Source organism: Papilio xuthus, unplaced genomic scaffold, assembly GCF_000836235.2.
Source record: "Papilio xuthus unplaced genomic scaffold, Pxut_1.1 DF826938.1, whole genome shotgun sequence".
In the NCBI taxonomy this organism is placed as follows: Eukaryota; Metazoa; Arthropoda; class Insecta; order Lepidoptera; family Papilionidae; genus Papilio; species Papilio xuthus.
Genome location: NW_013531711.1, coordinates 1,855,089 through 1,878,696, shown reverse-complemented (window position 1 = coordinate 1,878,696; position 23,608 = coordinate 1,855,089). Strand labels below are relative to the sequence as shown.

Below are 23,608 nucleotides of genomic sequence, written 5' to 3'. Positions count from 1 at the left end.
ATATATATCTAAAATATTGATAATTTCTTACAGAGATCGGTATGGGCTTCACGAAGTACCCGGAATCAGTAACCGCGCCGGCAGGTGACGAAGTTGCATTCGAGTGCGCGGTGGAAGTGCCTTGTGAGAGACTTACTTGGAGGTGGAAGCCTGAACACGAGGAGAGCTGGAGAGATGTGGAGGGGACCAGTGATAGTGACAGCCTGTCTACAAGACTGGTCGTAGATGTTAAAGAGGATACACCTAATGCCTTATATCAGGTATGTATCACTAGATATAAGCAATGGGATTAGGTTCATAGGAGGGATTAATAAGTTAGTAAACAAATTGTAAGAATATTCTAGACTTTTTTCATCCGAGCCAGATTTCATGTACTAAGCATGATTTTAATACAGTATTACCGTAAGTTTTCATTGTTGAAATATTTATGTTTAATATTATTGTTTATTCATAGAAAATAAGAGGAATGAAACGTTGTTTTTGTATATGTTTTTCTGTAGTGAAAACCCGCGGTTATAGCTGCAGGGGATAAGATGAGATAAATAGAAGGTCAGGCGATGTGAATCATGTCCGAGACGCAGGTAGAAACCTGTCTTCGTGATCTCTGGAATTTTATAACCGGATCCTTGTTATATTTAGATTATGTAATATTAGTAATTTCATTGAAGATTTCGACGAAGTTATGATAGAGATTTCATTTGTTTTTAACATCATAGATTTATTAAATTAAATTCGTCTTATTATTATTTTTATAGGCCAAGGAAAAATTGTACATAGACACTGGTGTAGTGTTATTTATTTCGCTAAAAAAAAATTATCGATAAAATCCATATTTTACGCGAAGTACAAACTCTTCCGGCGTCTAGGAAATTAAAATGATGCAGTTCTAATAAAAATACGTCAATATACAGGATATTACTTTAGTTAATGTTTTCTTAACGTAAAGCACTTCTCTATGCTAAGCTGCGCTCGGAGAGTGATAACAGAATTAGCTGATATACCAAAAGCACTTTAGACACTTCTATTTTGGTTCAAGACAACACGTCGGTGTACTTGACGTCTACCTTTCTTCTCTTGTTCAAAATCTAATAAAAGACGATGCAAAAATTCACTGTTTATTCAACATGACTTACATAAAATTTATACTTATTAACATATTTTTTTTATAATATTTATTTAGGTATCCATGTGCGATTTCAATAGTCTTCGTACATTCATTCGAGGAGCAGTCAATTTTTTTCCATTTCTTAACGTTCATTGTCGACGATACGTTTAGCAAGGCGATACTATTTTAATATATGCAGCGTACGAGATATCATAATTAATTGTACTTAATGAATTTTGTAATTCCAGTGTGTAGCGTGGTATGGTGCTATCAGCGTGGTATCCATTCCAGCTCGTTTGGCCATCGCGAAGCTGGATTTGAGCAGGAACATCGCAGAGAAAAGAGTGATAGCCGCTCCTTTGCATAATACTGTGGTATTGCATTGTAAAGAGCCGCTCTCTGAACCGCCTGCTGTTTTAAATTGGTGGAAAGAAGACGGAAAGGTGATTTTTAAAATTTCGAATGCCGCACTCATTAGCTTTTAGTGAATTCTTTTAGTGTACATTTCTAATACTGAATTTTCAAACCACTGAACTAGTGACTTAGCAAGGGACGGCAGTTTTAGTTGTGTTTGTTATAAGTGTGTAAAAATACTAGTTTTGGGCCTTAAATATGTTAGTTACTCTGTATGAATGATTGTATATCTATAAGTATACTATATAAATTGGCGATATGATGTTGTTTAATTGATGTACGACAATATCGGTCGAAATAATTCAACACATGATGTCATCTTTTATCGATCGGGTCATTCATTGGAGCACTTAGAGGTGAACATGTGCGTTACTTTTCGAAATGACGTAAATCGCAATTTCGCTTACATTTATTGGACGAAACGATTATTAAGTTAAGAATAAAGTTAAGAAGAGTAGTGTTTTTAAAATATTAGAAAAATGTCAACTTAGACATGACCAATAATATAAGTATGCCTTACGGTTAAGTTAAATCACAGTTTATTTTCCAGACAAAGAAGCAACTGGATACTCCACACGGTGTGTTAGTATTACACAATGTGTCTACAGCTGACAGTGGAGTGTACGGCTGCACGGCCACAAATGAATTGAGCGTGCAGACAATAGATTTGCCTGAAAGGACCTACTTGAAAGTCCAGCACGAAGGGAACGGTCAAGAGAGGTATGTCTTTCTGTCTTCTAAATCAGATCTTGGCAGTCATTTACCCTTAACCGAAATGTCTTATCCGTTTTTCGTGTGTTGAGTACATGACTGATACTTATTTAAAAGTAAAGCAACTTTCTCACATATAGCAGATGTCTATGGGCAACGGTCGTTTCGCTATTTTAACAAGTGATCCTACGTCCATTATAAACCACAATGTGTTTACAGATTTTTAGAGACAGAAGACTATGTCGGCACTAAGGACTCTGAAGGTACACTAACAGTGTCCGTAAAAATTGATGGCGCTTTACGTCTGTGGTGCGGCGCTGTGGGCACTCCACCTCCACGCGTCACCTGGACCAGAGATGGACTCAAACTGTCTAACAGAGATGCGTTGTATATACAGCCGTTTACTGTTCGTGATGAGGTATGTTCCTATAACTTACTTTAATAGTAGATAAAGGTAATAACTTACTACTTGTCCCCAAAACATCAGTTTTCTAGTTTTCATGTTTATTGAGGAAGTCTTATTAACATTGCTCTATTTTAAATTGTAATTTTAATGATCTATTAAAACTAGAGCGACGGTGGCTCAGGGGTTAAGAAGTTAACTTGTAATACGCAGGTCTTGGCTTCGAATCCCGTCATGTACCAATGTGTTTTTCGATTTCTATTAGAACTACTACTTACTTACTAGAAAACATTGTGATGCAACCTGCATATATCTGAGAAGAAATTCAAAGATATGTGTGAAGTGAACCAGCCCGCACTTGGCTAGCGTGGTTGACAATGGCCTAATCACCCCTAGCTTAGGGTAGGCTTTGAGCCTTTCAGTGGGGACTATAGTGAGCTGATGATGATGATTTAAACTTAACTTAAGAGAAGTAATCAGTTAAAATATAATTCCCAGGGTGTTTATTCCTGTTCAGCCAACGGTATTCGGCGGTCGTGGAAAGTGGTAGCATTATTCCCCCCATATTGGGAGGGGACTGCTGATAATGTGAATGCCAGCGAGGGGGGAAGCGCAAGGGTCACTTGTGGCCTGCCGTACGGTCAACCAACACCCACCGTCCATTGGTTGCTCAACGCTGAACTGATGAGAAACGGCAAGGGGATAAAGACCAATGGTGAGCGAATACATATTTATTCCTTCTTTTATGTGTGTTTAATGACAGGAATAGATAAACTCCCTGTAAGTCAGACACTGATCGTGCTAAATTATAAATACAGTGTCACAGTAACTGGCCATATATCTTGTACGTAGAGCAATCGAGATTACGAAAAGGAGAAGATCCCTTTCTTAGTAAATTCGCATTAATATTCTTAATAGAAAGTAATATTGATTTCAAAGAATGAGTTGAATTTAATTATTTTTTCGTATTATGAATTCAATAACGCGTGACCTTGACTCCTCTTGACGTTAAGTAGTGATGTGAGTAAAGATACCATAAAGTTATTGCTTATTCACGTCAGCCAAGTTTCCCCTGATGTTGTAGACACGGACCTGTACATCGAGCACGCGGAGAAGCGGCACGCGGGCATAGTGCAGTGCGTGGCGTGCAACTCGCTCGCCTGTGCTTTCGATGCGGCAATGCTCACCGTCGTGCCAGTACAGATATCTGACCAGGTGATCCATTTTACCAACCATTTAAAGTTTTTTTTACTTCCGGTTACTAATTTAGCTGAAATCTGATGATTAAGCTGGAAGGTGGCCATAGAAACTTCGCAATAAAACGACACAACTTCATCGAATTTGGGCTTCAAACGTCTTGGCCAATTGTTTGCTTTATTAATTTTTAGTTCTTCAAATTAACGGAAATATAATAAAAACTTGTTTTTAAGAAATTTGTTTCTTTTAATTTATAAATTTGTTTATTATTGAAAGTGCGATCATTAAGATGATCGTAAAATTAACATTTGTAAGTTATGTAATGACTCTTGTAACGTTGTTTAGGATTACACAGCGGAGGCCCCTAAAGCACATGTCCCTTCTCAGCCACCGAAACGCCATAATAAGAAAAACCCGAGAAAACATAAAGGTAAATATTACTTCAAATTAAGAAAAAGAATCTCTTGATCCTTCTTGTGAATCATATTATGTTTCTTTCTTTCAAATTCATTAACACAAAGCTAATTAGTATCATTATTAGTGTATTTATTTCGCTGTCCTTTTCTCCTGATTTGAAAATATTGGATTCGAACTTGAAAATGTAAAATTCCGACGTTATAATACGTGATTCTCGTATATGTTTGATTTTATTTAGATAATTTGTTGCAGCTGTAATGATCCCCCCATCGCGTCCCAACGTGACGCGGATGTCTGACGAGAGCGTCATGGTGTCCTGGTCAAATGCTAAAGAGGGATTGCCCATACAGTTCTTCAAGGTAACAATTAATATAAAGTGGGCAGTAAAAAGCTTATAGTTACTAAGGTGGGCAGTACAAAGCGTTTAATTACTAAAGTGGGCAGTACAAAGCGTTTAGTTACTAAAGTGGGCAGCGCAAAGCGTCTAGTTACTAAAGTGGCCAGTACAAAGCGTCTAGTCACTAAAGTGGGCAGCGCAAAGCGTCTAGTTACTAAAGTTGTCAGCGCAAAGCGTCTAGTTACTAAAGTGGGCAGCGCAAAGCGTCTAGTTACTAAAGTGGGCACCGCAAAGCGTCTAGTTACTAAAGTGGGCAGCGCAAAGCGTCTAGTTACTAAAGTGGGCAGCGCAAAGCGTCTAGTTACTAAAGTGGGCAGCGCAAAGCGTCTAGTTACTAAAGAGGGCACCGCAAAGCGTCTAGTTACTAAAGTGGGCAGCGCAAAGCGTCTAGTTACTTAAGTGTGCAGTACAAAGCGTATAATTACCAAGTTATCATTCGTATTTAACAAGATGGCTTAATATCAGTATTATTTGCAATTAAAATGAAATAAAATGCTTGTTTTCATGTGAAAATTATTATTTGAGAATAAAACAAAACATACAAAACAAGTTGTAGTTGTAATGTTAATAACAAGTATGAAACATCTATCCTTGCTTTATTAAAACGACGCCAAGCATCGAAGTTCATTCGTAAATGAAATGTTCCTTAGGTGCAGTACAAGGAAGTGAGCAATTCAAGCAACTCCAGCGGTCAGTGGCACACCGCTAACTACGATATACCCTCATACATACACGCCTTTGAGATCGACGGACTCCTACCTGATAGGTTTTACAAGTAAGTGTTTTTTAATTATTTCGTACTAGAAATTGCCCGCGTCTTTAACTGCGCCGGAACTTAAAAACTCTAGTAATAAATTTATCTTAAGTTACCCAGGGATAGTGTAGCTTCCTAACAGTGATTTTTTTGAAGTCGGTTCAGTAGTTTTGAAGTCTTAATAAACAAAAAACAATCAAATCTTTTCTCTTTATAATATTAGTATAAAACATTATTTGTTATTAAAAACATAACTGTTTATCCTCCGTGATTATGTAGGGGGAGAATTCGAATCGTATATTTACTTGACGAAAATGACTTAAAATTAAAAAAATACACGATTTTTTTCGGCTACCGATACTTCAAAAGCAAATTTATTTGAAGTATTGCTACTTATAATAATATTCTTATACAGGGTGTATTCAAACAATATTTAAAGTAAGCTATGCAGATGCACCAACTGTTTCAAATTTTTACCGACGAAAATATGATATCTCTTAAAAGTTACTCAACTTAAAATTACATTTCGTCTGGAGCTAGTTTTGTTTGCTAGATCAAATACATTTATAAAAATGTCTATAAGTTATTTTTGTATGTAACGAATAAACTCAAAAACTACAGGACCGATTTCAAAAATTGTTTTTCCATTAGTAAGCTACATTATGACTGAGTAACGTACTTTTATTACTAGATTTTTAATACCGCGCAGACAAAGTCGCGGTTAAAGGTTAGTGAAATAACAAAGTTCATTCTTAACCTAAACTCACTTTGCTATGTTCAACTTCAACTTTGATAAAATAGCAATTGCTTTCATAGTCTTGCCCTGCTCGCTTTTGCAGGGACCCTTCCGCGCCCTCTGGTTGTTTTCATAGTGTTTTATATTGTTAGGTTCCGTATAGCGGCAGTATACTCGAACCAGGACAACAAGCTGGGGCGCAGCAGTCCTCGCTTCTACCTGCAGCGCGGCGGACAGAGCCCGCGCGCTCCTGTTCTCACCAAGGCGACCGCCACATCGCCGCATTCTATACAGATAGAATGGACTGTAAGTAATCAGATAATAGACGTCCTCGTCCTTGCTGGATACAACTGGAGTGGTCTCTAAGTACATCAAACAATAGTCGCCCTCTAGTGAATGTATACAAATAGAGTGAACTGTAGTTACATTTGTAAATAAGCGCCCTCTGGTGATTGTATACAACTGGAGTGAAGTGTTCGTATTGGCCTCACAAATAATGACATGATTAGCTGTAAGAAATTTACATTATTCCAGTCCAGCCATGGAATTCAGCGCTGGAATAAAAAAATAAGCCTTACATTAGACCACACGGAATACAGATTTACATTCCGTGCGGTTCTTGCACACATTCATAGGCACATATATTTAATTTTTTAGATTTCCTACTTAAGATAATATTGTTTAGTGGTCGAGTTCGGGCGGCGTGGAGGCGGAGGGTTTCTACGTGTACTACCGCGCGGTGTCGTCAGCGGGCGCGTACGAGAAGGTGTCGGCGAGCGGCGGCGCGCGCGCACTGCGCCTCGACCACCTCGCCCCTGACACCGCATACGAGCTCAAAGTGCAGGCCTACACTGCGCAGGCGCCTTCCGACTTCAGTTCCATACTCGTATGTCACCTCTATAATTAACTGGACATCTATTAACTGCTCTAGAACTTTGTCTTTGTCTTTTGGCAAACGAGCAAGCGGTCACCGGGATTCGCAGAAATAGTGTAGTTTTATCGTCTGAGAAGGGGACGCAAGATAGACAATATTTCCCTTTCTTATGCGTCCTCTCCTTCGTCAAATCCAGTTTTCCTTTCCAACATTTGCTTATAAAAATAGGATAAGGCAAAAAGGACTAAAATTAGGCCTTAGGCACCAATTAAAACATTTTCAGCAATTTTATCGATTTACATATATAACTCTTTTATTATTCTATGTTTTAAGAGGCTTACCTGTTGGGTGCTATTTTATAACGCACGTTTTGCCATTGATTTGTTATCCTCTAGTGTTTTTAATAAAAATACATTAACAATTAATAGTAATAATATCTTTATGTCACCAGGATGCGAAGACAAATAAATCTCTAGTGCCAGTATCCAGTAGTACGGAGGGCGCGGGGGGTGCGGGCGGTGCAGGTGGTGCAGGGGGCGCGGCGGGTGCGGGGGGTGCGGAGCGGGCACCCGCCGCGCTGGTGACGGCGGGGGGCGCGCTGGGCGTGGCCGCCATACTGCTCATACTGCTCGTCACTCTGCTGCTCTGTCGCCGCGCCAAGAGACCCACCAGTCAGTACTATAAAAACAATAAATAAATGATAGTCATACTTTATTACTGACTAGCTGTCGACCGCAACTCCGTCTGCGAGCAATTAAAAAAAATTGCCCTATATGTTCTTCCATATTATTTTCTACATCTGAGCCAAATTTCATCAAGATCTGCTGGGCCGTTCCGGAGATACCTTAAAAGATCCATCCATCCAAACATTCGCATTTATAATATTAGTAAGATATAGTCAAATAACCATTCATGTCCTCATAATCAACTTACATATGTATTGTAATTGCTGAACGTTGAGGTTTTTTAAGAAATTAAGATCACTAAACGATCCAATGAATTCTCGCTACTTGGAACAAATCCACAGTAAATCTTATAAGGTCTTTGTAGCAAAGTACACCGACCGTATTTACCAACCTTTTGACTGCTTATGTTCTGGAATTTTTGTATATTAAGTTTAGTTTTTTTTTATATGTGTTGGTATGTTGTACGTTTTGTTTTAGAGGAGAAGGTGTCAGCTCAGGATACGGGCAGCGGCAACGGCTACGTGCCGGCGAAAGTTCCAATCACAATCACTGCTAACCCTTTGCATGCGGAGGTAAAATATTATTTATTATTTTCCGTCGTTAATTCATATTTCATTTTGGCATTATATTTACTGTTCTCTAATTTTTTTTTAATGCTACACAGAGTGAGGAAAGGTAAAGTTTACTTCGTAAATTACTTTCAATCATCAATTGAAATTGATTTTTCCAAGTTGTAAAGTAGATATTGTATTAAAATAATAATATCTCAATAAAAGTAGTTTTTATTGAGATATTATTTTTTCTCTGTTTGGATAATTATAAGAATTGTCTAAAGTCTTGTTAGAAAGACTAGTGTTGCGCGATTTAGGTATAGTTTGGTTCAAACGCGATAGTAGCGACTCTCACGGGTATATGTTCTTGTTTGACTAAAATTTATATTATTTATAGGGAGGTGAAGCTGGGGTAGAAATGTCATTCCTACACAACAACAACACCGGCAGTAGCGAAGAGACAATATCACATACAAGGAAAAACGGCCCCGCGCGACAATACGTATAGTTATAGACCTTATTATAATACTAATAAAGTCTATATTGCTGTAGACAGTGAATTGTGATACGAACTTATCGCCATGTAACAAACGAACGGATTTACAGTACAAAATATTTATTATTTTAATAGTAAAGTGTATGTGTGATTTGTATGGCTAGATTATAAAGGTGAGTATCCAATGAAATATGTTTTTTGCATTTTGGAAAAGTGTACAGTGTAACATTGCCTTTATCATTTGTGATTACATCCAGTGGAAATGTACGCATCCAGTGGAAGCAAACCTTAATATTTATTAATTAATCTTGTTATTGTACTTAGGTACCTATAGACATTATTTATATAGATTTTTGCAAGTAAATAAATTCCAGCTTGATACCTTCAGGCGTGTTTGAGAAAAAGGGTCTTTACAGACAGACGAACAACAAAGTATATAAGGATCCCTATAAGGATTCCGTATTTTCCTATGATGTACGGAACCCCAAAAAACGTAAAGTACGCAACTTTGCTTGCTTGTAATAAAAATTTTAAGATCTGACTTATAATTAAGGTATTTGTAAGTAAAATATAGAGTAAACGATTTGGCGATGTACTTATATATCTTTATGTTTGTATTTAATTGTATTTTAAGGTTGTGATTGTAATATGCATTTATGTGTGTGTCTGGGAGTTATGTATGTTATTCATGTGAATATAACGAAACGGTACATAAGAAAAAAAAATCCTTACTAATGTTATAAATGCGAATGTTTGGATGGATGAATGTGAAATTTGGCATAGATGTAGAACACCGTCTGGAGGAACACGTAGGCTACTCGCTAAGCTGCTTTTTTCCGCACGGACAGACTCGCGGGCGACAGCTAGTACTTAGATAAAATTCTAATATAAAGTTTTTTTTTGTTAATGAAAATCCATTTATCATCAACTTATACTTCTGAATATATACAAATATGGATATATTTTGTCCAAATATATCAAGTACGATGACAAACATTTGTCAAATATGTCAATAGTTTGTCGTAGCGCTCTACAAACCCTACGCTACGGTTAGTGCTACGGCCATACGAATGTAGCGCCAAGTGAAGAGCTGCCATTAGGCGCACTAAATCTCAGTATATTGCGACAGATTCTGTTACATGCTATTCAATATACCCTAGCTTTATGTTACTGCACATTTATGCACGTTACCATCAATAAATAAAGATAATTTATTATATGAGTAAATAAGCTGTCGCCTGCGAATCCATCCGTGTCAATTAAAAAAAAACTTATTTAGTAGCTTATGAGTTCTTTTAGATTATGTTCTACTATTCCAAATTCGAAGAAAATAAGAGCGTCGGTGGCTCAGGAGTCAAGTACTTGACTTGCAATCTGCAGGTCCTGGGTTCGAATCCCGCCATGTAACATGTGTTTTTCGATTTCCGATTTACATATATACATTTATCCGAAGTTACGGTGAAGGAAAACATCGTGATGCAACCTGCACATATCTGAGAAGTAATTCAAAGATATGTGTGAAGTCAACCAAACCGCACTTGGCCAGCGGAGTTGACTATGGCCTAATCACCCTTAACTTAGGGTAGGCTCCGAGCCCCTCGGTGGGGACATATAGTGAGGTGATGATGATGATGTTTCCAAATTCCAGTGAGATACATTCAGCCTTCCTGGAGATACCTAACAAACATCTATCCATCGATCCATCCAAACATTCCCATTTATAATTAGTAAGATTAGAGCGTTACTTTAAAATGTAAAACCTTATCAAAGGGGTGGGTTAAAGGTTGGAAAAAACATAATTGTTATTAAGATCGTTATTTTTCGATCAAACTTTCTTACATACCGTTCAGTTATTTTATAGTTAAACTGTTGATTGAAAAGTATAATAGTATTATAATTTAACTTTAGACTTAATAATAGTTTGGAGAGTGATTGTATTTTCTCGACTGTTACTATACTTTCTAAGGGACAGCCGTGGGATTTGTATTCTTGTCTCTATTTTGTCAAAGAGAATGTAAGAGACAACGATATATAAAAAAACGTAATATTGGAACGTATTTAAATCTGTCAAATAGTTATATCGTGATAATAGCATTTGTATATTATTTTTTCTGTTAATGCCTTCTTAATAACGATCTACTCAATCATTTCTTATAAGACTGAGATGTTAAAAACATTAAGATTAGTTTATTCTGTATGAAAATATAATATTAACACTAAAAAAATGTTTTATTTGCATCCGCTTCAGCCTACCTAATACTAGCTTTTTTACCCTAATTCCTGTAACTTAGTAATGTATGGTAATCGTTCGTCGCATATTACTCGATTCTGCAGAGATTTGGGGTTATTCGACATTTATAAGAACGAATGAAATGGTAGATCTTTGAACTTTTAAATACATTTTGAAATATCGCAATGTTTTGAGTATTAACATAAGGCTTACATGTATTAAAAATGTTAGGGAAGTTCAAATAAATAAATCATTTTAAATTATATTTCTCCGAAAATTATATACCTCCCATTCTATTATAAGTTGCAAGGAATATTGCAGTGAATTCAACGTAAAGTAAAAAGGAATGAACAAAGTCTGTGAATTGTGTTTTAAATTCATTGTGTCATCTGTCAAGACGTTCTCGGAACGCCGCTAATTTGAGTCTTGTATTGTGTTCTATCTCGACCGCTTTTTACATCATCTAACACAGCGCTCCTCAAACTTGATACTACCCGTATTAAGAAAACTGGAATACCCAGCGTCCTGTAAAAATCCCTGTCAGTGACTCTTATACATAACAACAAGCAACCCCGGGATTTTTACGGCAATATAATTCCCATAATACTAGGTTAGTTTGTTCCTTGGTTATTAATGCATGGTGGATGGCAGTCTTGCCAATTCCCTCCCTCACTCGGACAACTCTCCGCAAGCGATCAGCGCTGTTGGATTATAATACGACGTCTTGTAATGCATTTTAAATTAGATTTTTTACAACTACAGTACAACCTCCGTAATACGATTTCTAAGGTACTGAGCCAACAATGCGTCTTACGCGGGAAAGCGTATTATGCGGGAATGAGGTATGAGACGTGCTCTATATTATTAAATTACTTCGTATTCATGTAATCGTTTCTAATTTCGTATTTATAAGTATTGAACTTTTTATCGATAAACTTTACGTACTTTGTAAAATCGCGTATTCATGAGAAATCGTATTAAAGAGGTTCTACTGTATATTGAAGGAAGTTACATATAAACGAAACTGCAAGTTGAAATCCAATAAAAATAAATATTTTGAAAAATTATGAAAAATTTTTTTTAGAAAACGAGCGGAATTTTGTCACAACCAATTATGACATTTACAATTAAATTGAATTAAATTACCTTCAGTATCTTACTTCAGAAAAGTTGTTTAACAAAATTAAGAATAAAAGTTACTTTGAAACAAACTCACGGAAAATATTACTGAAGTCTTTTACTAAAGTGAAAATTAACTGTGAATTACTTCTGAGGACTTTAACTCGTTATGAGTTAATAAATTCTTTGTATTTGTGTCATTATTTTTAATTTAACTTTTCTTTATTTTACAAAGTAATAATGCAATCGTGAGAATTGATCCAAATTGATAGTTTTGTTATGTATTGCTTACTATTGTATTGTAGTGGTTTAAATAATTTAAAACGATATTATAATCGTTTTAAACGTTACCAAAGTACATAAATTTCGTTTCTTATTATTTCGTTGGTAAGTTTCTTCGTGCAAACGTTAATTTCTGTGAACACATTGTGGAGACAACAATTACAAACAGTTGTTGTTCAAACGTATGACGTCACACGGCCAACTCGCCCCTCTAATAAAGTTTAAAGGAAATTGCTTCGTTAATCCTCGGGCATCTCTACTACGTTCCGCAAACATTTTTAATTGTTAAAACTTTTTAAAAACTTTAACATCGTCGAGATAAAATTGCAGTAGAAAAATTTTATGAGAGAAAAGAAACAAGCTCTCATAAGTTGTCTACTGCGAAAGAAAAAAGGAGCGTCCACGAGCATATTTTTTATTGCTACTGATAAATTTTCATCAATATTCTTAGTCAACTGAAGTACAAGAAGGAATCAATCTCTCCCCTTAATGACGAGTTGTCTTATCCTTGCTTCTGACACTAAAATTACTGTTTCAAACATATTGCTATCTATTTTGTCAAAGATACTGAGAGATAAGATGATATTTTTATGGGAATTTTGGTTTTAAAACCCAAGGATTAATTAATTACGCTAACCCATTGTGGATTGGGTTACACGCATCTTTGAACTTATTCGTAGATATGATCAGGTTGCATCACTATGTTTTCCTTCATCGTAAAAACATCAGAGAGGACCGAAACTGATATTATTTTGGATTAAAAAAACTTTTGCATATTTCTATCTTCTAACAATTTTTTTATATCATAAGGTGGCAAACAAGCGAGCGGCCACCTGAAAACGCTGAAATAGCGAAGTGACCGTTGCCCATAGGCATACGCAATTGCATATGCGTTGCCTATCTTCAATCGACGGAGAAGAGGATGCATAGAAAGAAAAAATATTTTCCCTTTCCATGCATCCTCTCAACCGGAAAGTCCACTACCACTTCCCATCCTTTCCTTATAAGAAAAAGTGTGGGAAGAGAAAGAGAACTGAATTTGGTCACCGGGACGCACACTCATCAGTCGAATCGTGGAATTGTTTCCACTTTACGCCTGTCTTCTGTGTGGTCGTGGTATTTCATCGGGCGAGCCGGGCCAATTCGTGCGAAGATGTTAAAGCGGGCTCTACCACTGTTACTGACATATGATATTGTAACTACTTAAATTTAAAGTTATATAGATTTGTTACTTGTTTTTATTTTTATCAACAAACTTTTATCTTTATAAGTTTACGAATAAGACTTATCCCTGAATTTTACTTTCTTTTCCGTAAATAAAAGTGTATGAAAAAAACAAATCTTAGGTAACAAAAACTTTTCTAGTTAGAAGTTTTAGCCGACAAGTTTCAAAGTTGATTTCCAATGTGGGTAGTATTGTGTTTGACATCTATTTAACACTGTTTTTAGTTCTGTAACAAACTTATAAGAGTTATTCTTTTTCCTTGAAAAAATGTCATTGTTTACTTATAGTCATAAGTTACTATGTCAAGTACTTTTGACAATGTGAAAAAAATGGAAAAACATTTTTGGTAGTATGAACATTTTTCCTGCGTGCAGTTCGTATGTTCAGATAATAAATACTAGCATCGTTTGTAATTTATCTCTTGATGCTACTTGATCTATTTAAACTTACGAGTGTATAATTTAAAAATAAACATTTCTTTGTTTTGAATATACTAAAAAAAGCAGGAGAATTATATTAAATATAGACTATTACCTTTTAATTTTACCTGTCAATTAAAATATATACGGTTCTAAGTATTATCTGAGTAATGAGTAGTGATTATAAAGAGCGTCGGTGGCTCAGGGATTAAGCACTTGACTTGCAATCTGCAGCTTCTGAGTTCGAATCCTGCCATGTACCAATGTGTTTTTCAATTTCCGATTTACATATGTACATTTATCCGACGTTCTTACGGTGAAGGAAAACATCGTGATGCAACCTGCACATATCTGAGAAGAAATTAAAAGATATGTGTGAAGTCAACCAACCCGCACTGGGCCAGCGTGGTTGACTATGGCCTAAATACCCCTGACTTGGGGTAGGGTCGTAGCCCCTCAGTATTGACCTATAGTGAGCTGATAATGATGAGTGATTATAAATCTTCATAAAATAACGGAGAACAATAATTGTTGTATCATAAGTAAATATAGTACAAAATTACAAACAATGTTTTGTTTTTAATAAAGCTGTATTATTCTGCGTATAATTTTATCTGAATCAACATGGATGTTTTGTTAACTCCATAGTTCGTTAACCAATCAGTTTAAAATAACAGCCTGTAGATATACTGTTATAAATCAAATCTATTTATAAATAGAACCAACTCTGTCGAACGTTTCTATTACATTTAGCTTTTATTTGTAAAAGTAGTTGTCGCCCGCGACTCCGTCCGCGCGCAATTAAAAAAAAACATGTTGCCTTCATTTCCGGTATCCAAAATGCTTGGGTGTTGCAGAAGAATCAATGGATACGGTTGCTCTATTGACTTTGTTTATATATACTGTTGTCACACTTGGATTCCTGACTAGTATAGTGACCACACCTCTCTTGCAGATACCTACAATACCGCTACATAACCATGTAGCGGTATTATTATAATTATACTCCAGTATAGTGAGTACAGTGTAGTTTAAAATCAAAGTGTGGCATTATTAACAGCGGTAATTAGTTAACTATGTGTTCTTTTAGACTGTTCTATAAATGTACTAAAAGTCATCGAGATCTGTTCAGCCGTTCTGGAGATACCTTTAAACAAACATCCTTACATCCATCTAAACATTCGCATTTATAACATTACTAAGTTGAATATGTGTTCTTTTCATTTATTATATTATATTAGACTCAGTATAATAAGGGTAAACATTTTGTTGTCTTTCCACATACAGGTGGGTAATTTTTATCGCGAGCATGCATGTAAGTATGTATTTTAAATTCATCATGAGTAATCGGCAATTGTCAACCGATTCGATATTTTCTTCAAGTAAAATTACTACTTTGTAATAAAAATTAGTTACTTGAGCGTCGGTGGCTCAGTGGTCAAGCACTTGACTTGCAAGCTGCAGGTCCTGGGTTCGAATGCCGCCATGTACCAATGTGTTTTTCGGTTTCCGATTTACATATGTACATTTATCCGACGTTCTTACGGTGAAGGAAAACATCGTGATGCAACCTGCACATATCTGAGAAGAAATTCAAAGATATGTGTGGAGTCAACCAACCCGCACTTGGCCAGCGTGGTTGACTATGGCCTAATCACCCTTCACTTAGGGTAGGTTCCGAGCCCCTCGGTGGGGACGAATAGTGAGTTGATGATGACATGATGATGACTTGATACTTATATTTTATTAAGAAATTTATTAAACACATATAAAAGAAGTTTAAAATTAAATATCAGCTATCATAAACCCAACTTAGTTAAATAAAGAAAAATGTTCTCTGGCAGATGTAAAAAAAAATTATACCGCCCGAGGCGTTCGTCGAGATTTTACGGAGAAGAAATAACATAGTATAATATTAACATAATAAGACTGCTTGAAAATATACATTATAACTGGTTTGAAATAAAATTATGTTTATATATGAAGGTTTAGATATAGCATGTTAACGAATCAAATTAACAATGACTTGTCTACTTGGCAATACCGTAGCCCATACACTACGGGCAAAACCGTAGCTCCGAGGCTACAAAGAAGCTTCAGCACCATAGTCGAGTCATCTTAGTTCTTACTAATACGAATATGAATGTTTGTTGCCTAACGTAACTTTAGGATCTGGATGTTTGCAACAGACTTAGTACACATTCTCAATACTTAGGCTAATTAAGTTTTTTTTTGTAGCTCGTTCTATTATAAATCGATTTTGATATTGGAATGTTGCGTCTTTTTCATACCTTTTAATTTTAATTAACTAAAAAACCGTAACGTCATATTTGACTTAATTGTTTTTTTATGCAAGACGAATTTTTTTATGGAAAAATACCCTTACTTTTACCTTTAATATTTCTTTCAATTAATGAAACACGCTTTTTGTAGCAAGTTAAACGTAGCCTAACAAGAAAAACATTTTTTGAAACAAAGGTTTATTTTTTGTTATTTGAGCGAGCACTCAGGGTAATTGTCCTGAATATCATTTGCATAAACAAGCCGGGGTTTTAACATCGAGTTAAAAATAACACAATAACTTGGAAATTAAACTTGAAGACTCCTTTTACTTAAATTATTACTTTGACTTTTGTTAGAGACGTATTTGGATGCTAATTTAAAACACTGTTTTCATACATTTTATAGTAAAAGATACGTCTTAGAAATAACTCAATGAAAAATAATTGATTAATCTTTGCAATAATAAAATTTTAGATTTGACTGTTAAATGTCGAACGACTATTCCATTTTTGAAAATAGCGCAAGGACAGAAAACTTAGTTCTTTATTGTTCGTTTGATTCACACAAACTCAAATATATTCAAATAACATTTGATACGTCTGCAGTATTTCTTATTTTGCAAACCGAACGATGATGTAAAATAAAATCGTAAATCTGCAGTCAAAATGTTACAGTCTAGACAAGGATTGTAACTTTGTGCCGTATAAATTCAATTCCATGTACGATTTGAATTACCACAACGCCATCTGTTATCCATATAGTTAAACTCTAATCATGTTAACGATATATGCATTATCGATTCTATTTGGTTGGATAATATTTTTGGTTACATTTAATTGAGGATTTTGTAAATATAAATAGCTCAAAACACATACCCATGCATAAAGTTTATTTTGAAGTTGTTTAGTATCTAATCTGTAATCAAATGTTTACGTTAAATAGTTAATTTTGTTTGTTCAGCCACGAGACGCCCACTGCTGGGCATTATCCTGCCCCAAAGATCGCCTTTGGTTACTTCTAATTTTTATAAATAAAAATATTTCTTTTTAACACGTAAACTTTTAACTTAATATTCCATAATGAAATTTAGAACATACAGCCAATCAGCGTTACGTAATTTTAAAACGGCAATTTGAATGCACTTAAGTGAATTGGCGGAACATGCTCAGTGGCAACTAAATCGGTCACCGTCCGCCGCAACTCTTATCAGCAATCTACTTAAGGCTATCATGCAAATTACAAAACCATTCAGCTAATAATGTTTCGTTGCAGCTTCCTCTTATGTTCGAAAACCCTATAATAACATTATAAAAGTCCCCTACCTAGAAAAGCTTATTGGAAAAACATTACAAGATGTTTTGTAGAGTTCTTTGTAGAGATATTTGTTTGAAACAAGTCTAAATAAGTTTAAAATCTTCAAAAATCGAATGAAACACATTTTTCCCTTCTATCTCGGATCTCTCTTTAAGATTTTTTATTCATATTTATTTATTATATTATTTATTAACTTAGTCTCTTCAATTGAATAACTTCTGCTGCAGGGAATTTAATTACAAACCGCAGATAGCATTTTCTAACTCAGTCATTTCATAATAAAGTCGTTTGCATGATATCTACATAATACTAAGCTAATTAACAACGACCTAATTAACCTATATTGTTATTCCAGCAACTACGACGCATATGCCAGTTCAATTGTGTCTTATGCTAATACAAAATAAATATACAGAAGAGTATATATTATATTATATACAAGATGTTATGTATTTAAGATATAAATTACTAGATGTCACGCGCGACTCCATGCGCGCAGTATTAAAAAATAACTTAATAAACAGCCTTCATAGGCTATAGACCATATCTTTGCCAAATTTCAGTAAGATTCGTTGAGCGGTTCCGGAGATACCTTTCCATCTAAATATTCGCATTTATAATATTAGTAAGATATCAGTAAGAAGTAAGATTTGGTACATGAATATTTACACAGTAAACGCTATTTCTGTTCATGCAACATGATATCTCATTATTAGATCAAAACAAAATATTTCTACACCCACTTATTTTCTTATTCTGCTGGGTTCTGAAACGTAATATTGCTATGTCATTATTCACAAAAATAAACGATAAACAGTTTATGATAATTACGTTCAATGGTTTCGCCAAGTCGGCAAATGGTGGCACTGAAAATCTTAATCTTATTTTAGCACAACGCAGTGATTTAAACAAAGGAATGTCCAAAAGTGTTTACCAGTATTATTGTGAAATTTATCAATTCCAGTCTTTGGATTAGAATAAAATTGAAAGAAGAAAGAACAGAATAAGATATAAGGTGGGTGGAACAAAATTAATCTACGATTAAAGTTGCTCTTTTCGCTGACAATTCTTTAAGAAAAAACTATGTCCAGTGAAATTCTTTTGTGCCATTAAAATGTTACAATAGATTTTTTTCATTTTAATAGCGATCTTTGTTCAGTAAGAACTTTATTTTATAGCCTTAAATAAACCGATCCCTTTTAGAGTTGTTTTAAAGAATATTTTCTTTTTAATTTCGCTCAGATATAGACTAGACTTTTGTTCTCTTAAACGCGAAAAGAAAGCTCCATAACTTTTCGTAAGCTAGGTCGATCTCTTGACTTTTTTATTTGACAAAGCAGATTAAAGTTATAACAATAAATCCAGATCTCTTTCAGGATTTTAAAATGATTTTTAAAAAGCCTTATTGATAGAAAAACCCGCAAGTTTATTTAACAAATAGGATTGTAATGAATGCTTACTCGTGGAAACGCACCTTAATTGATAAAAGTATAAGTTTCAACATTGAGAGAAATGCTGGTATAAATTACTTCACAAAGAATTTCTTTTGTGAAATAAGTTAGTGAAAACAAAAATAATTACTTTGTGCCATATCGTAAAGAATATTTTCTTGGGTAATTTTTCACAAAACTTTCATTAGAGGAGCGTTTATGGTCTGAAAATAATTTCACAAAAGTGGCAAAATTTGTTTTAAGTATTTGCTTAGACTGTGATGTATTGCCCTCAATAATTCTGTAAGAGAGTAACAAATGTTCTAACTGTTTTTGTCTTAAGCATTATTACGAAATACGTAGCAAGTAAAATGACTTAATAACCATTTTACAATTCTTTTAAATAATCTTAAGCGAATATTAAATTAAGATTAATCATATTAGATAAAAGCGCCATCTAGTTTAGTATTTTGAAAATAAATTTGAGAACGAAATTAAAAACGTTTTACGATCTCAAATATCAACAGTAATATCTTAGCTAATTTGTGTATCCAATTAAATTCCTTATAAATTTTCATCTTTCTTAAAACATTTGTTTTATTGCTTTAATTACGCCGGAGTAATTAATTCCAATATTGAATTTTAATGTTGTTTACATTGAACAAAGAAAATGAGGAAAAGTTTTCCGTAATTCTGTTTGAAAACGTAGCATACAAATTATACGAAACGCGAATGACTATTAATTATTTTTACTTCAGAGAACTGTTCACTTCAAAGTAAGCGTATTAAATTTATAATTAACATGTATAAAGCTCTTTGCATTTTTCATTAATTTGTGTGAGATATCTTTTTTGTACAAAGAATTTGTGAACTTTGGAACATTATCTGCCTACGCATCCTGACTCCCTCCTACCTACCTGACCTTCTTAGTGATCTTTGAAATAATATTATTTATTTTTAGTGTACTACTTGGAACCATCTCAAGCTGTATTCCAATGATTTCGGAATATATAACAACATATCTTTGAATTTTAAATCCGTTTTATCTAAGTAGAAAGAATTTGGAAACTTTAATAAAATTACTAGCTGTCTCTCACAAGTCTGTCCGCGTGGAATTAAAAAAAATGTTCTACATCTATGTCAAATTACAGCTAGATTCATGCAGCCGTTCTGCAAAAACCTTGTAACAAACATCCATCCATCTAAATTTTCGCATTTATATTAGAAAGATAGAAAGATTAAGACCGAGAAAAAGTGATTTCTGTGAACACAACGACAAACGTACAATATATACATACAGACGTATTTTAAGAAATTATAGATACATTTTAAACTACGTATAACGGAATCAAGATTATTATTTAATGAGGACGGAGTCTCTGGCAATAGCTAGTTTATAATTAAGCCGTTACTTTCCCCTACCGTTTTAAGTGGTCAATTATTGATAGAGTAACGCACCACAACTCAGTTTTAATTACCTTTATTACGACATCCTATAATTAAACAAATACATACATTTAATACGAATATTTCATTGTAATTTATTAGAAGCGTATGTGCTGTAATTATACACGAAATTACTTTTAATTTATAGAAAATTAACGCACCTTTTATTCAGGTACTAGCATAATTTTCAATAATGTAGAAATATAAATAACGTAGCTTTGTCATACATACTTTTGAGAGTGGTAGAACCCGCTTTAACATCTTCGCACGAATTGACCAGGTTCGTCCGGTGAAATACCACCACCACACAGAAAACAGGCGTGAAGTGGAAGCACTTCCGCGTTTCGTCTGATGAGTGTGCGTCCCGGTGGCCTAATTTAATCCTCTTTCCCTTCCCACCCTTTTCTTATAAGGAAAGGATGGGAAGTGAAAGTGGACTTTCCGGATGAGAGGATGCATGGGTAGGGAAAATATTTTCTTTCTGTGCATCCTCTCCTCCGTCGATTAAAGGTAGGCAACGCATATGCAATTGCGTATGTCTATGGGCAACGGTCACTTCGCTATTTTAGCGATTTCGGGTGGCCGCTCGCTCGTTTGCCACCTTATGATATAAAAAGAAAATATAACATTTTGTCATATTTTTTCTATTTATTTTTTTCCATAAAAATGCTATGAACTAACATAATTCGATGATAAAAAAGTCAAAATTTTACTGTTGAAGGCAAGAAATGTAAAAAAGTGTCGACTCTTCTGTAAGAGATGACACATGAAAAATGTTTCATTATGTCGCATTTGAGCGAGGCCAGCGCGAAATATGAATCCGTCTGTGCTGTGTGCTCATTTTCCATTCGCTGCCTCACTTATTGTTCCCTCTGTGGTGTGAACAACGACAAGTCGGAATTAATAAAACTTTTTTATCATTTCATGACGTTTAAAGTTAAGAATGAAAATTTCTTTCATCACAAATCGACTATTGTGGTACTTAAGAGCCTAACACGATAATTTTTGACATGCGTTCGTAACGTTTATTGACAAAATATGTCAAAAAGAAAATTATTTATTAGTACAACTAAGGCAATTTTTAACAATACACTAACAAAAAATCTAACGAATATAAGTCTTAAATCTATGATATAAAAAAATTATGTCAAAATATTTTATGACATTTGTTGATGTATGATGATTGTTTTAGGCCGGTAGAGGCGCTGCATTTCGTATCTTTAAGTCATTGTTCTATGTTCAGTGTTGTTGTGTAAATGTAAAATATCGAACAATGTATCAACTGTGAAATGCAATATATATTTAAATTGCGTTCAATTCGCGACACGAAGGGAACGCTCCGGCGAACGCGAGCTTTGCTCTTGTCATGTCGAGATAAGCCTCGTTTTTTCTACGACACAGTTTTATTTAAACTTGGTTTGTCCATGAGAAGTTGGAAACTTTCTTTTTCGAAAGGGAATTGCATATCTTAAATATTATTCATACTTATTAAACTAGCGCTTACACGTATGAACTAAACGTTCAATACGCGAAAGTTTTGTAACATTATGACCTTGAAAGCATTCACAATACAAAAATATGTTGATACACTTTAATTAAGCGTATTATTATTTATAAATATACCGCTTGTATTATAAACAAGTAAATTTCAATAATAATATAGAGGATGTCAAAATTTGAAAATTTGTCAGAATAGTGCCAAAACAAAATCAAATATTTTTCCTACCCCTTTGGGTTTTGAACGGTAATGATCTGAATAAGTATGCATGTATAAAGCGTAAACTATGTTTTAACGACGATTTAATAAGATTTTTAGTAACTAAAGTTGAAAGTAACCACAGATGCTCGGTACCTAATAATCCTCTGCCGTAGCCGGGAAGGATTACACTTTTGTAGCTTTTCCCAACAAAAAGGAATTAAGTTTTAATCCCTGATATTAGTTAAAGCATTCCAAATTCATATGAGTATATTAGAAAAGAAAAATATAATTTTAGTAAATAATTATCGGATCAAATTAAAGTTCAAAATAGACAAAGTTTTTAAGATTTAAAAACAATTTTACAGATAGATATTCGTGAATATAGTAAAAATCAAATGTAACTAGGTGGCATTATGAATGAAACACCTCGTACTTTATCTAGCTCGGTGCAGCACTGCAAGCTGTAGCCGAGTCAGCGGGAATAAGTTGGCTGTGACGTCACTGTAGTGAAGTTCACGCTTCAATACCCATATGATATACCTGCGTCAAAGACTATGATAAAATTTGTAAAACATAAGACAAGCAGAATATATCAAATTAAATTAACTGTCGCATTTATAGTTCAGTGGTCACTTGATGAGCTAGCTAACCGGTCGACTGCGTCTATTAGTCTAGTCAAAGGATAAAAAAGGTATTTTATATTTTCACACAATATTATTGTGAATTTCCACTGCCGGACCATCCATACAAAACATATGTATGTAAAATTTAGCAATTTTTGTTAGTCTTACTAATATTATAATATAAATGCGAATGTTTGCCTGTTCTCGTACAGATGTTTGTTAGAAGGTATCTTCTCTAGAACAGCTGCATGGATCTCGCTAAAATTTGGCAAAGACGTAAAATATAGATTATAAGAACAAATATCTACTAATTAAGTTGTTTTTTAAAGTTGCGCGGGCAAAGTCGCGGTTGAGAGCTAGTTGTCTAATATTTGTTGTACCATTCCAACTAAGCTTGTACTAGGATATAGAGGTTTTACTTGAATGTCGAATGTTGTGATTCAAGCCACGTGATTAGAAATCCTTTCCCTATCCCTGGCTATCGGTGCTTCGAACTATTCGATTCATAGAAACAAAGCACAGTACTTAGTTGAGTTTCTCAGTATCGTATCGAAAAAGATTATTTCTGTCACAATGTACAAGTATAAATCTCTTTGTTACGTGGCTCTCGTGGCTTGATGTTAAGTAAAACACGATTCAACAATGTAGTTGAAAGAATATTACTAAGCTCCGTACAATGTTTTTGCACTGTAATTTAAAAATGCTACGTGATTCTATACGTTATTTGTACGTCATAAATACTAATAAACATAATTTGATTAATTTTTAATTGAAATTTTTATTACCAATGTTAAATA

General features: G+C 34.5%; 1 protein-coding gene across 1 annotated transcript in view; it reads left to right on the top strand.

Moving 5' to 3' along the window:
• The window catches only part of boi (brother of ihog), a 33,328-nt gene extending 24,159 nt beyond the window's left edge, over positions 1-9,169 (top strand). Inside the window, exons 3-16 of the mRNA XM_013317570.1 lie at positions 34-260; positions 1,354-1,548; positions 2,070-2,239; positions 2,450-2,648; positions 3,132-3,348; positions 3,718-3,848; positions 4,176-4,260; positions 4,500-4,606; positions 5,295-5,419; positions 6,287-6,440; positions 6,820-7,020; positions 7,460-7,679; positions 8,172-8,266; positions 8,643-9,169. Coding sequence (XP_013173024.1) covers positions 34-260; positions 1,354-1,548; positions 2,070-2,239; positions 2,450-2,648; positions 3,132-3,348; positions 3,718-3,848; positions 4,176-4,260; positions 4,500-4,606; positions 5,295-5,419; positions 6,287-6,440; positions 6,820-7,020; positions 7,460-7,679; positions 8,172-8,266; positions 8,643-8,753 — 2,237 coding nt within the window. The 3' untranslated portion in view covers positions 8,754-9,169. The remainder of the gene's footprint in view (positions 1-33; positions 261-1,353; positions 1,549-2,069; positions 2,240-2,449; positions 2,649-3,131; positions 3,349-3,717; positions 3,849-4,175; positions 4,261-4,499; positions 4,607-5,294; positions 5,420-6,286; positions 6,441-6,819; positions 7,021-7,459; positions 7,680-8,171; positions 8,267-8,642) is intronic.
• Positions 9,170-23,608: the final 14,439 nt, after the last annotated feature.